Here is a 15,294-nt window from a genome sequence, read left to right on the forward strand (position 1 = left end):
AAGTAAGGTTTTCTGCAAATATGTGTAGGTTTTTTTTTTCATCTCCCTCTACTTTTCCCCTTGTACCCGTGCGTGTTTCACATCTTCGTCTGTCTCCCCTGATATTTATACGCCCCTTGTCTCTGCAGTATTTCCCAGCCTGCTTTTCATTTCTGTGTGAAGCATGGAAATTGTGCAAATTGTGCAAAGCAAAGAATTGTGCAAAAGCAAAGAGTTGGCTTGAAAGGATTTGCACTGCTCTCAGCAGGGTGTTTTCAATGCAGTTATTATTTTCCCGGTTCGTTTTCTCTTTTCAGTCGTATCTCAGACAAACTAGGACATAAGAGGTTGTTTATTTCTGCTTTTCTACTGACCGAACTTTGCAGATTTTCAAAAAGGGGGGATGAGATAGTAACAAAGAAGCCCTATTTTGACAGGTTTTGGGGTTTCTAAGTGGCCCTGCAGCAGGTCCTGACCTAGAAAGCCCTTACGGCAATACATCCTGCCATGGAAATTTATCTTCTGAGATCTCAGCCAACGTGTTTGCTTCTCCAGCACGTGGTGTGGATGTGGCCTCTGTAGGCTTGTTTGCATGTCTGTAATTGTGCATAAGATAGGTTTTCTTTGATTTATAGATGGGGAAATAAGCAACATATCAGTGTGGAGATCTCATGCTATGCGTGTGCGTGCCCGAGGTGGGGAACAAGTGAGAGCTGCCCGACCCACAGCATTATTATTGTCTTTCCAGCCAGTGCCTCCCAGCCTTGCCTTTTCCTTTTCCTCTCTCCAATCTGCCCCTTGATGAGCAGGGAGTTATTAAAAGCACACTCTGGATACGGAGCAGCTCTGTAATAAGATCTGCATTTCTCACATAGCTGCTAAACCTCAGTCAATATGGTTTTAATCGCCATTTGTGTAACGTGCAATAACTATTAAATTTAAATTAAATGCACAGCTCAGAGTATGCAGAAGGCCCTGGCCAAAGTGCTAACTTTTCCCAAGTTGCTGGAAAGCTGGACTGTAGAGACAGAGTATTTATTCCTCTCGTAAACCAGCTAAATCTTAACTTGGAGAAGGGGAAAAAATGTTGAGAGTAGCTATAGGAGGGATGGGGGTGGAGAGGAACAGTGGCTCTTAATAGAAACAGAAACTTTGGGTTTCCCCTAACTTTTGCAAAGATGTTAGTGTTCGGGCAGAGGTGCCTGGGTGCATCCCTGGTATCTGTGCTGACAGGATGGAAAAAGACATTAGAGGGTGTTCCCTGTGTGGAGCAGAGCCACACAGGTCGTGAGTTGGATGGGGACGTGACTCAGAGCCAGATGCTGATGTGCTGCCTTCCCTCCTGCACCCCATCCCTTCTCAGGGGCAGGCTGGTTACCAAACTGTCACCAAGTCCTTGCCATGCTGGCCCAGGGCAATGCATCTCCATATGAAAAGCATTCCCAAGCAAAAGAGCCCTTCAGCTTCGGAAACCTTGGGAGCTGTCACCTTGGGTAAAGACCTATCTCTGCACTTAACATGCTCCAGCAGCAAAACGGGGACAGTGATAATTATAGCTCTGAGGCGGGCTTTCATGAAGGTTTTGATGTATTAGAAGAGTAGGGCTGATGTAAATACCTAAAAGCTGCTACGGAGCAGTTCCCCTTAGCAGCAGAAAAAGGCAGAGTGTATCTATGTTGATTTTCAGGCAGAGGCGTGCAGTGGGTACCTGCTCTGGACTGGCCGAAAGCAGGGTAACCAGTTAGCTCTGCACCAAAACCAGGAGCGTGGGAAGAGCTCCTGCTGCCTCTCTCTGCACATGGCTCCAGCCGATGAGACCTGCCCACCTCGCTGCACAGGCTCTGGGACTTGGGTCCCAAATCATCCCCCCAGCCTCTCCTAAAGCTGTAGTGGCTCTGAATGGTCTGAAACTATGGGGCTTTCTGACATTAGACTAATAGTGAACTCCTCCACCTCCGTCTTCTTTCCTCCCCCAGCCCAAGGACTGATCGGTTGCTTAGACTTTGTTGTAAAGTTTCCAAGTGGCAAAAGGATTGGTATTATTGGTATAATACCTGGGACTGGCCCAGGTATTATTAAAAACAGTAACAACAAAGCAATGTCAAAGCATATTTCCTAACAATATTTCATATATATATATATGTATGTATGTATAAAATTATCATATGCTGGCCAGTGTAAAGAAGTGGAAAGAAATATGGGAAAGGAAATGGATGTAATATTAGTAGAGGGGCAATGCCAATATAATCTCCAGAATGGTTTTTTTTTCCCCCTCCTAAGCGAATTTCCTTCTTGAGTTTAATTTCATGTCTCATTGTATGCATGCATCTTACATGGCATTGTTCCCTCCCCTGTCCTATCTGCAATCTGAATCCTAAAAAAGCAGACAGGGAGAAGAGGGACTCAACTAAATTTAAACTGAAATCGTCGTGCTGTGCTCAGGGTATGCGGTCAGCTTGCAGCCCAGCTCTCTTCGATGAGATAGTTGCTTCCCAGAATCCCAGCCATAGCCAGGGAACTGGGTGCTGCTGCCACTAATAACAGGGATCAGGAGAGCTTTAGTGGCTTTTGCTCGTGAATGCTGTCCACCACACGGATTGATTCCCGGAAGGGGGTCAAGCGGCATAGCCCCCTCCAGTCACACATGCACCCATGCTGATTTATCCCAGCTGAATACCTGCATCCTACTTTTCCAAAGATCTGTGCTCTACATCCAAGAGATCCTAGCCTCTAGATTTAAAAAGATCAGTGCAGATTTATACTGGTCCTTTATAAATGATCATCTCTCACTTCTGGTTTCTCTGGCTGGTTTGGGGGTTAATGTGCGTGTACGGCTGTGAATGCGAGTTGTGCATACAACGCGTATTAGGAAGAAATTCTTTACTGTGAGGGTGGTGAGACCGTGGAACCGGTTGCCCAGAGAAGTTGTGGATGCCCCTTCCCTGGAAGTGTTCAGGTTGGATGGGGCTTTGAGCAACCTGATCTGGTGGAAGGTTTCCCTGACCATGGCGGGGGATTGGAACTAGATGATCTTTAAGGTCCCTTCCAACCCAAGCCATTCTATGATACTATGATATATATATATGTGTAGTCAGTATATATATATATTTATATAAAATATATATATAAAAATACATAGTATGTGCATGTGTGCATAGACGTGTGTAGGAGAGAAATGTGAGTGTGCATTTATATATATTCATACGTAACTATGAATCGATACACACATAAATACAGACATATATGTAGATGAGCAAACATTTACACCCATGCGTACACCCCTATGCAGTTTGTTTTCTCTATCCAAATGCCCGGTGCATGTGTAAGCACACACCGTACCCATTGCAAGGTGCCTGGATGGCCAACTCAGGGGCCGGTGCCCCCCTCCCAGCCCTCCAACCCCACCCCCCATCCTGCCAGGATCGCTCCGGGAAGGAAGCTGGCACTCAGCCCGCCACCCGGCCGGAGCCAACCCAGCCTCCAGCCTGCAAAAACTGCTCTGCTCCAGCAAACTTACGCATCCAAAGCCCAGAATAGAAACAGTGACAATCCATCGATTGTGTTTTCTGGGAAGCAGCGGAACATCGCAGCCACCGGGCAGACGCGGCTGAAAAATCTCCTGCGAGAAGTCTGCTCCTGTGAATGGTCTTAGAAAAACAAACCGGTTTATAACCCACCCAGCCTTAAAAAAACTGCGACAGAGAGCAAGGAAATAAAAAAAGGCATCATTGAGAACCCAGCTATGGTTAAAAGCAGCCTGACAATAACTGCTGAGTGCTTGGGGAAAAAAAAAGAAAAAACAAAGGGAAAAAAAAAAAGACAAAAAAAAGATAAAACGTTGGTAAGGAAAATAACTCAAAGTTTTCAGTGTTTGTGGTTAGTGCTGACTAGTAGGTAACAGTCACAGCCTGGCAGGGGGTAAAAATGTTCTCTCCCTTTGCTTTAATGGTTGCAAAAAGAACCACCACAGCCCCAAAAGCACTCGCCTCTGTCCAGAAATGAAATGTCATCGAATGCCATGCTGGTTGGTGACAGCACTTTATAAACACGGCGCCTGAATCTGCCTCCAACATCCTTGCGTATGATGGCAGGAGCTGGCTGTAATGAGTGCGAAAGGGCATTGGGGACTGAGGCTGTGGGACATGCACAGATCTTGTGGGTCTCGGGAGAAACTTGTTTTTCAGTGTCACCTTGCAGGCTCTGCTGCAAAGCCTGGAGAAAACCGTCACGGGTCAGAGCACTTGTTAATATGAAAAGGTTTTGGACATTGACACCGTTGTAAGCAGACTGAAAAAAACCCAAAACAAAACTCTGGAACGTCAGCTCCAATTGCGGTTGTAGGAAATTTCAGATTTGGCTTCTTTCTACATAAATAAATAAACCTCTAAATCAAGCAAAGGACCCCAACAGGCTGAACTGAAAGGAAAAACTCGTGGTGGTGGCAGGGAGAGGGAAAGGGTTTCTCCTTTCTTTTTTCCATCGGAATTTGAAATGTCGATAAAAGGGCAGGATTTAAAATTTCCATCCTCTTGACCAACCTCCCAGCTGGAGCTCAGCTTTTCGGACTTGAGCTCCCTGGTGATGCTGGGGATGGGCAGGAACATCCAGTACGGCTGCGGTTACATAGCGAGATCAGAGCACGCTGTTTTTCAGCTCACAATGAATAACGTCCTGCTTTGGAAAAAAAAAATTTAAAAAACCAACCAAAACCAACCCCCAGAGTACGAAGTATGGCAGAGATTAGTTTGTGCTCGTGGATTTTCTACGGGGAAGTTTTGGCCCGTTTGAAACTAGGGCTGGGTTACAGTGTGATTATTTTGGGAGCGACATGTGCGCTACGCCTGCCAGCTTCGTCTAACAAAGCAGAGCTCTCCCCATTGCCAGCACATTATCGCGGTGACTCTTTGGCAGCTTAATCCTGTTTTTTTTTTTCAAGACAGTTGCAGGGCAAGGGGTGCGACATTTTAAAGGGGTCCAGCTACTGTTTGATTTTGCAAGAGCTGCAAGTGCACGAGGATGGACTGGATTTGCTGGGGGCTGGCAGTTGGCATCATCCCAACCCTGGGAGGGCATGGGGTGGTGATGGCTGCAATGCCAATGATGGAGAAAATAACGCCTTCGGGGCAGAGTTGGGAGAAAGTGGTATTTGCATCACGGTGTGGGGTTGTGGCAGACTACGTCTGGGAAAACCTTAATATTTTCTACTCAGGTCACTGAAGCTCTTTTGTGTGTATCGCTGGGCTGCAAAACACTGTCAGACTAGACCTTGGAGGAAGAAAAGCACGGTAGATGGTTACGGTGGCTGGTGCTGCTGATGGAGGTATTTTGCCAAGGTGTTTTGTTTCTTGGGGGATCTCACTGTATACGAGCAAGAGCTTCAGCTTCCACATCCAAAACCAACTCCTTTGCTTCCAGGAGTTTTTTGCTTTACAGATGCCTTTCTGCTACGTGTTGCCTGAGACCCATCAAACTCATTTCACTTAGGCCAACGAAATGCCTCATATGGTCTCATTCACTACTAGCACGACTGGCACGTCAATCAGCAACCTAGAGGAGTTACACAACTGTGTCATCTGAGAGCAAAATTAGTTCAGCAAAGGGTGGTTTTATTTTAGGCTTGGTGGGGGAATTAAAATATTAGAAGAAACCAGCTTGAATTTTCAGGAGAAGGTTTCAGCAACACACAAAAAGGCCACAAAAATTCTTTTTTGGCAATTCGAAATGGATTTGTTCAGCCCCAAAAGAATTGTTTTGGTAGGGTTTGGAGTGATCTAATGTGAGGGAGTGGGATTCTTTAAGTCAATTTTACATGAAATATGACATTTCAATATAAAAATATTTGAATTTAAAATAAAAAAAAAAAAAAGCTGCCAGTATTTACAAGACAAAACATTTGATTTTGGAAATGAAAGACAAAGGGAAAGGCTCTTATGTCAAAATAATAAGTGTAATAATAATAATAATAATGTCTCTTTTTTTCTTACTTAAGCTGTTTACCAAATTAAATACAGAAGTGTTTCACTTTTCCTGGGCACTTTCCAACATATCGTATCCACCAAGTGTATTATCTGGTGACTAATTTCCCTGTCCTGTTTGAGACCTTCCATCTTAAGATGATCGTATTGCAAGGGGCACAAGTGCAATGCTGTCCCATAATTATGCGTGGAATGGTGGAGTCCACCTGTCCCCATGCATGTGGATTGAGAGATGGGCCCTTTTCTTTCTTAGCACCCACTTACCAGGAGGTTTGTGGGCCTGAAGCCCCTAGGAAGTGTTGCAATGTGGTTCACAAGCTGTATCCTTGGGGCTCTTGTCTTCTCCATTAGAGACCCAACTGATGACCCATTATTGAGTTCAAACAGACAGCACAGGCAACGTCTGACCTCTCTTACACCCCAGGATCCCCTCCAGGATTTAACAGAGGGTATTTTTTAGGTTTTGTAATTTCTTCCATGGATGCAAACATCTGAACAAACATCTGCTGGTGAGGCTGGTGAAGGGGGGAGTTGCAGAGAAGGCGGGAAGCCAGCTGTCAATAAATGGTCGGAGAATCCAAAACCTTATTGCTACAGGGAGAACAGTCAGTCTACAGAGTGTTTTATATTTCTGGTGCTGGCCATTGCCAGAAGCCGTCTCAGTTCTCCAAAGCGGCTGTGTCATTCTCCTGTTGAGGCTCTGGAATTTCCCTTTGTACTCTGGAAAGTTGTGGCAACACATTCCCCATCCAAGAAAGGGAGCTATCAATTTATAGGCTACTACCAGAATTGGAAAAGCACAGTCACCTTCAACCCCAGAGGGTATTTACAAGAAGGCAAGAACCAAGGGGATGCGAAACACTGCCAGGAGACTGCCACCCAGCACTCTAGCTCAGGCTGAGGATGCAGAGCTTCAGCACCAAAGGTGAGGCTGCTTTGAGTCGCCATGTGCTTGGACAAGCTTCCTGCAAAGTGAAAAGCTGAACCTGTGCCCTGTAGGCTGTGGTTCCCCACTCAGTGGGGATTCAGAGCACAATAGTATGGCTGAGCAGATTTAGGCCGAGGTATTAAGGTTCAGGATTGTGTTGTATTTCTTTCCTTGGGGTAGAAACCTCATGGGTTCCCCAAATCTATTTCTCAATCTGGCTGCACCACTGATCTCATGTCTCTCCACAATCCTTCACCAACCCATAACCTTTAGTGCTATGCACTTACCTCAGCCCTCCCCCTCTCCTGCTCTGGTGCCACCTGGGAGCATCCCGTGGAGTGATTCTGAGACCCAAACCGGTGCTTCCTAACCCCAAACCAGACACCGCTCCTTCACACGAGGCTTTTGCATACACTTCTTGAGGGACTAGGTGAATCAAAAGCCACAACATGGCAGACCTCATCCAGACTTATTCCAAAATAAAGTAGGGACCTGGAAGCCATAAAGTCTGCTGAAGTTATAGTTGGAGCAGCAGTGAGGTACTGCTGTAATTTTTCAGCTCTCAGGAAACCCAGATAAAAGAAAGATTCAAGGTAACCATCTTCTGGTGAAAAAGAGTGCAGGCTGGAGAAAAAAAGTGCTTGGCTATTTCCTTATGTAGCAGCATCCTCTGCATGACCTTGACAAAGACTTTGCCTCACTTTTTTTGATCTTGATATACGTATTTTTTTAATGAAAGACTTCACCAATTCAGCTGAAAATAATGGTTAATTTCTATTTTCACTTCACTTTCATTATCAGTATAGTTAGGTATTGTAAAAGGTCAACAATTCAGTTCTCTATTTGACTCCCAAACAATATATTTTCTGTCATTCCAAAATGACCTGTCATTTCAGTCCAACTTGAAATTATTTTTCTACTGAAAACATTGGGGACCAAACATAAAATTGAAAACATAGACTATCAGTAGAGTTTTATGGTTGGGTTTCTATACTGTACTGTGCCTTCTCTCCCATCAGACCATGAGCTGAGCAGAAATAATGAGGAAAGTCCTTAGGGCAACCCTGGGAGCTAAATGTAGATGTACCAAGAGAGTTTCAGAAGGCAGAGGAGATGAGAGATCAGGAGTGACTATCAAACACCAGTAAGGGATGCAGCTGTATGAGACTTGACCATGTGTCAAGGTTTGCCCATGGGCAGTGGAGGAGTTTAGGTACATCATAATTGCTCTGCGCAGAAAGTGATGGGAGAGGGGATGATGGGGATGATGTGTATTAATAGGTTTAAAAAGGTTTTAGTGGAAAAAAACCACATGCTTGTGAAATACAAATGTAACATCAACACAGCGATACTGATCTTGATGGCCTTCTGGGCCTCTTTCCATCTGCTGCATTTCTGCCTCCTAAATAGGTTTCCCAAGAGCACAATAAAAAAAACAACAACCCTTTCTCCTTCTCCAAAACTAGCCCTGCCATGGCTAAGTGAAAGCCTTGCTCTTTGTATCAGGATTCTTTCCTAATACTAATTCTTTCATAGTGTACTATGAAACAAGAAGAATATTGTTTCTTCTCTGGGGGGCCTCCTTGCTTGCATTGTCTAAATGCTTCCCCCCAGATAACCTCTCGACTGCTGGTTAGTAACAGTTTTATTAATAGGACTTACTTCAGACTTAGTTATGTCTGACTTATCATGCAGAGTTATGTGCTTGATTGAGATACTATGGGTTTATAAAAAAATTCCCTGAGATATGAAGCTGTGAATGACGTTAACAGCACCAAGGGGTGCGTGCATCCCTCCTGGTGTCTCTGGGACAAAACCAGCTTAATGCCATTGTTTAGGCAAAGAGGACAGTAGCATTAGGGCTACAGCTGATGCCACCAGTCACCAAAAGCCAAGATTGCTAAAACAGCAGGAGAAACACTTCCCATTTGTTATGGAAAGATTTTAATTCAGACGTCTGGTGTCTTCAAAGAACATACAGCACAGTCCACACATCAGGGCAGGAGACAAGTGGAAAGAGATTAGCTGTCTGTAGCTCTGGCTCTCATATGGATTTGTACCAAATACCACCACTGTGACCCTTGGTGCCGTGGATGCTTGGCACTCATAGGAACGTCCTTGCTTTAAAACCTCAGTTGCCAACAGAAAACATGCCAGGGGAAACTCAATTCTTCTGAAGTGCCAGTATATTTAAAACAAGCAAACAAGCAAACAAACAAAACCCCAAGGGAAATCATGCTAGTCTACTTCCAAGGAACTGGAGAGCGTAAAGCCATATCGGGGAAAGCAAGTTCACTTTAAGCCTGTGAGTAGGTTTTGCAGCCTCCAGCGTTGGGCAATGACCAAGATCAGGGAAGTGTGGGGTGATGCTGGTGTGCAGCGGTGGAAGTGCTTGGGGACAGGAGTGGGCCTGGGCATCAGAGATACCACTGGGGGCTTTCACTCCCTTGGATGCCCGTTGCATTAGAGCGGCAGACGCAGAGCTGCCTCAGAGCATGGATATGGGTCACTGTTTGTGGCTGCAATGCATTGGGACTCATTTGCCCACTGCTTGGCTTAGCCTGACCCTATTTTTACAGCCTGTCCTCTGGATCCTTCCTGCCTGGGGTTCTCTGGGGCAGTCCTCATGGACAGGCCCACCCTTGCTCTTGGTACACGGAGATGGTTTTGGTTTTGTGTGCTCCACACCGTTCTGAGGGAGAGGGGAGGGAAAAAAAAACCCCAGCCATCTTCAGTCTAAACATAGCCCAGAGTTCGTTCCATCCATCTTCAGTGATACCTTGTGGCCGGGTAAATGATGACTCGTCCTTCCTTACAACTCCGTGGTGGTATGTGCTGAGAGGGGAGAAAATAGCAGCAGCCACCACCCACGCATCTCTGCAGCTTTCCTGAGAGAAAGACGTGCCTGGGTCTGGTCAAACCATCTGCCACTGCCTTGCCAGCTGTCATGCATGGTCCTCCAGCTCTGGGTGGTGTTTTTATAGGGGCCATGATTAGAGGTGAGGCACACTCAGCCCTTGATCCAGCTGTGGGAATTTGCAGTCATCCTTTTTTGCTCTGGCACAGTTTCTCCTGATCTGCAGCCTGCCAAAGGGCTAGCTCATGCTTTCTGCGTGGGACTCATCAGATCAGAAAAGGACATCTACATCTGTGCTAGTTACCCACACTCTTTTTATCGTCATTGTAGAACTGATTGAGCCACTCAGTGAAAAGGAGAGCATAACTCATCCTCTCCCCAAGTACAGACCTAAAACAAGTCAAAGCACACCCTAGAAGTGCTCATTCCCTTCTACTGGTATAAAGCAAATGTGGGGTCACTGACACATCTGGATGTCTACATCTAAGTGCAGCTGAGATGAATTCTTCCCCAAAAGCAATCCATCATAGTGATTTAAACACAAGTTGCCAGCAGCTCTGGCCTTATTTCACCCACACTGGCTATTGATGCCTGAATAAACTCAGTATGCAATTAGCTTCAGTCAAATTCTCAAAGCTTGATATAATTAGACACACTGGGCATAAAGCTGCTGCTGACAATACACCTGTATGAATGTGTTCCCTGATGGGTATTTATTTCTAATTAAACTAAGGTATGTGGATTTGGGATAGGACCCAATCTAGATGATTATAATCTTCATGACAAAGATGTGTTTGGACCCCTCCATTTGTTAGGAAAGGGAAGAGCATTGCTATTCTTTTGGGGGGTCCTTTCTTGCATTCTTTAAATGCTTCCTTCCAGACAGCCTCCTGGCTGCAACTTAGGTAACTATTTTATTAATTGGATTTTATTCAAGGTAAATCATGACTGAAAATTGCAAACAAAGTGGTAATGCCCTGAATGAGCTAGTTCAGATAAGGATTGAACAGGGCAGACACAAAAATAGTGGCCTGATTTTCAACAACTGCAGGATTAGCATTGAGTCCTGCCTTCCAAGTCCAGCAGCTGTTTTCTGGTTCTTCCTTCTCCTAAGCCAAAAGATGCTCAGAAGCACTATGGTAGGGAGAGATAGGCAGGGCACTGGTAGGAAATATGAGTTTTGGGCTGTCTGTATCTGCCCTGTAGACAGGGCAGACCCTCATTGTGTCCTCTGAATGTTAGAGCTCCTTGTGCCGCTCAGGGTATCTGGAGACAGAAAAGCATCTGGGAGCTGTCCTCTGAGCCCTGGGTGGAATAAGGAGGTTGATGTTGTCATGCTCTGCCATGTCGCAGCCATTCTGGCTGGAGAGCTGGGGAGTTACCAGAGCTCCACCCTTTAATACTACAAAAATCCCAAGTAGATGATGAAGGGATGTGTCACTTTGAATTTCACCTCGAAACAAGCAAACAGGGAGTTTGCGTTTGAGGTTCTCACTATGCCTTTGTTCCACTCGGCTGCTTTGCTACCAAGGAACAAAATACGATGCTCAGCAGCGAGAGGTGGTCAGCTTCAAAAGGAAAATATGACCCAAAATGTATGGGGCTGTACATGTGTTGGGGAGGGGGGAAGGGTCATATATGTCCACAGAGGAATGCTTCCAAGGGTGTGTATTCATGTACTGTTAGGTCTGTCCCGAGCGTATGCTTTGCATGTCTGCATTTGTATGTTTATGCATATAAAAATATGGTTTCTCTTTATTTATGTATTCACCATAAGGGCAATCTGCCAGTCTTCCTGCGCTGCAGGAATGTCCCCATCAGCAGAGACACCCACCCTGTTGGTTTTCCCTGAGAGGCAGGTGTAAATTCAGGTGTAAATTCACATTGCTGACCTGTGCCTGTTCATTCAGAAGCTTGGACCTCGTGTTCTGACAATGTGTTTTCTTCTTTCACATTTGAGCTCAGCAGCAGCCTGTTGGCATCTTGGAGCATTTTTGAAGTCCAGAGCTGCAAGAGGGCGGTGCCATGTAAAAATAGGGAGCGGGACAACCCTAAAACTTAGGAAACAGGAGGAAATATGAAGTGATGAGAAAACAAGAGACAGATGGCAGAGTCAGAGCAAGGTCCAGTGAGTTGTCCAATATAGTCCAATATAGTCGAGCAGTGATTATTAGAGGATGTTTTAGGAAAAGGTACAAGAACAGAGAAAAACCGCCCTGAAACACTCCCCTAAACATCGAGCAGAGACTTCCTAAGCTAAGTATTTCTGTACATTTGGTAACGTACAGAAATGGATTTCTTTTCCAGGAAGTGGTCCTGTGACCCCTTACACACGTGTAACTGTGAACATCCACAGTATCCCGTGACCAGCTTTCCACAATTCAGCTGTAAGAGCAAAGGATCAGTTCCTTCACTTTCCTTTGAGCTTGATTCATGCCAGCTTCACTTGATACCCCCTAGTTCTTCTGCTGGGAAAGACTATGGATAGTAGATCCCCATCTGTCTACAGATAAAACTCTTTCAGCGAAGCAGCCTGGGATTTACCATAGTGCTGCCATAATCATCTCTGGAGGGGGCATCAGCAGTGGGGAGTCATTTGGGGTAGGGGAAAGAGACTACAGCAGGAGGAACACCGGAGCAGCAGAACGGACAAAGGGCATCTGCAGCCTTGTGGTGAGGGCAGAGGTCCTAAAGGTGGGGCTACTGAATAGGGAAGGTGGAGGAGGAAAGAACAAGAATCTACAGGCTCTATAAACTCTTGGAGTTATGAGTCAGTCTCTTTCATGGACCTCAGAAACACCTACAACCATAAGACAAAGACTAAACCAGTATTTTTCTTATTTGCCTCAGTTTTCTGTTTTTTATCTGGCTGTTATTCTTTGTCTCTTTCAGGTTGAATTCACCCCTGATCAGATTGAAGGTGAGGAAGATGCGTTTCTCTTCTGTGCACAGTAAATACTGTCACTGGGAGGTGCTGGCACATGCTGGGGTGAACACGGGTGTGGTATTGGAGCTGCCTTGAGAAGGCTGTGCTTCAATTCGTGGCTTTGCTCCTGCTCCGTCCCTCCTCTAAATCCTCTGTTGAGTTGGTCAAGAGGAAAAGGGGAAAGTCATGCACCATGGAGAGTAAGCACTTATTTCATTAAAGAAAACATCAGCTCTCCACTGCCAATGAGGCAAAACCAAAAGAGATAAAAAACCCCACAGCCCCAAAACCTCAGTCCAAGTATATGCTCTTTCTTTAAGAAAACCCACTAGCAAAATATCAATCCTTCCAAGAGAAAGTCTCCCAACCCTGCTTTTGAGAACTTTTCCCTGTATTCAGTCAGAATTTAATGTGTTACAGTTTTGTGACAACTCTCCAGAAACCAGCAAATAATGATAGCGATCGTGTTTGTTTTCTTTCAAACCAAAACTTCAGCATTCGTTTCTGAAACCTTTGTCCCAGCCCAAGAAACTGATACTAAAACCTCATGCATGAAGTCCTGGGACCACTACCGCTGTAGCTGTCCCCTTTTTCCTCAACTACCAGCCTGCTTTTTACTTAAAGGATAATTGATAGATGGAGTCAAACATCTGGCAGCATTTTGCTTTGGTCTTTAAACACTTGGCAGAACTTGGTAGAGCCTATGAAAGATGGTATCAGAAAATGTGTTAATTAGAGCAGATTAAAAAAAAAAAATAAAAATCACAGGCTATCCAGTCAGGCTGATTCAGAGAGGAGAGATACAGAAGGAAGGATTTTCTGAACTGGAACCAAATGCCATAATATCTTAGAGACTGAGCCTTTGCCACAGACTTCCAACATTACCTTGGGATTGTCAAGCCCCCCCTTAATGGCTTTAGTTTCTATTTTCTAACAACAGATCAAAAGTAACTCACGATTGCAGGCAACTGTCAATTTCTGGAAACCTGCCCCTCTTCTAGTCCCAAAGTCATGGGAGAACCGTAGGAGAGGCACAATCCTGAGCCACAAACTTTTGAACTATTCCAGCAGCACACAACAGCTGGATCTCTCATCAGCTGATGTTTTGGGGATTGGATAGGACCCACCCAGTTTCTATGCCTTGTTTTGTCTCTCCCCGAGGAGAACTAGCTCTAGAGGCTATAGCAGAGAATGGGAAGAGACCTATTCCGAAAAAAACGGGATGCTTGTCTGGCCATCAGCCCATTGGAATGGCTAGGAAATGACAAATTCGGAGCAACCCCAGGGCTGCCATAAAAGGCAGCAGGTCTAGAGCAGATGTGCATCATCTCTAGAAACAGCAAGTTGCATCTTCTTTCTTTTCTTCTTACAGTTGCCTTCTGTCTAGCTGTACTCACTGCATACACAGAGAAAAGCTGCGAATCCAGGACTTGTGAAATAGGATGTCCTTGAAATATCAAAGGGAAAGCCATGGGGCAGGAAGCAGATAAGATCATCTGTGTGAGGAAGGCTGTGAGACCTCCATGTCAGCTACAGCAGCATAACAGAGTTATACTGTGTGCTAGCACTGGGGAGAAACACTAAATCCACTCAAGGTTAATTCCACAGTTGGTTCATAGGTTCTGCCATGAGTTGCTGGAAGGAGTGCCTAATGGCCTGAACATCACCAGGGGACTGAGCAGAAAAACTCTGCTCATCAGCCAGCTCCTCAGTTCCTTTCCTCCTACCTTTTCTGGTTTTTTTGGGTTTTTTTTTCCCCCCTTTCCTTCCCCGGACCTTTAGAAGGTTCTCATGTTCATAGATGAGTAGGCAGACAGATTGATAGTTGCTAGATAGATATTTACTCCTAGGTAGAGCTTACATGCTTCAGGTGTAGAATTATATCTACAGCGTGGTCCACAGTTGTCCCTGGATTGTTGCTGGCATGTGCTGTCCTCTGTACTAGTTTGCGCATGTCAAAAGCTTGCCAAGAACTGTGTGCTACCAGTTCAAGAAATCAATCTTGGATTGATTTGAAATCAAACTGGACAATCAGTTTTCCAGTGCTTGAGACTGTTTTATTTTGTGTTAAAAGCGCAGGTTAGAAAGCAAGCACCACTTGCCTTGATTTATAGCTGTTATACCGGCTGTTGGCATGACTTAAGAGTTGGGACTTACAGGAGCTCTAAGTTAATATGTCTTTTTGATTTGTTTTCTCTTTCCTGTTCTCTCCTCACTCTCGCAAGCTTCCAAGATTGCCAGCTCGCCCTTTCTTCTGGGTTTCAGTTGCATTTGTTTTGTTCTGAGTTCATTTTCAGCTCTGCGTTGCACTGTTAATTTTGTCAAATTTCCTCTTTCAGGAAGTCATCAGGAGGTCAAGGTCACCTGTCATACCTTTATATGTGTTTTTTAAAGAATAGACCTTTAATGCATAATAATCACCTCTCTTTCTCTCTCTCTGTTGACCAGATGAGGACCTAGGTGTCTCGGTGAGACTAGATGGTTCCTCTTTTGTCAGCTGAAACTAGATCAATAGGAAGTCCATCCTATGTGTTAGATATTACTGGCTGTCAGTCTATCACCATTGACCCAACTGGTTTTCTGGCAGCTGATTCTGAATTGAGGTGGTGGAGGAGAAATGGACAATGCA

General features: G+C 45.0%; 1 protein-coding gene across 3 annotated transcripts in view; it reads left to right on the plus strand.

The window, feature by feature from the left end:
- MYL3 (myosin, light chain 3, alkali; ventricular, skeletal, slow) overlaps nucleotides 1-15,294 on the plus strand; it is a 38,941-nt gene that overhangs the window by 10,210 nt on the left and 13,437 nt on the right. For all 3 annotated transcript variants that reach the window (XM_009333268.1, XM_009333269.1, XM_009333270.1), the window contains exon 2: nucleotides 12,632-12,659. In XM_009333268.1, coding sequence (XP_009331543.1) covers nucleotides 12,632-12,659 — 28 coding nt within the window. The remainder of the gene's footprint in view (nucleotides 1-12,631; nucleotides 12,660-15,294) is intronic.

Source organism: Pygoscelis adeliae, unplaced genomic scaffold (genome assembly GCF_000699105.1).
Source record: "Pygoscelis adeliae isolate BGI_AS28 unplaced genomic scaffold, ASM69910v1 Scaffold88, whole genome shotgun sequence".
Taxonomy (NCBI): domain Eukaryota; kingdom Metazoa; phylum Chordata; class Aves; order Sphenisciformes; family Spheniscidae; genus Pygoscelis; species Pygoscelis adeliae.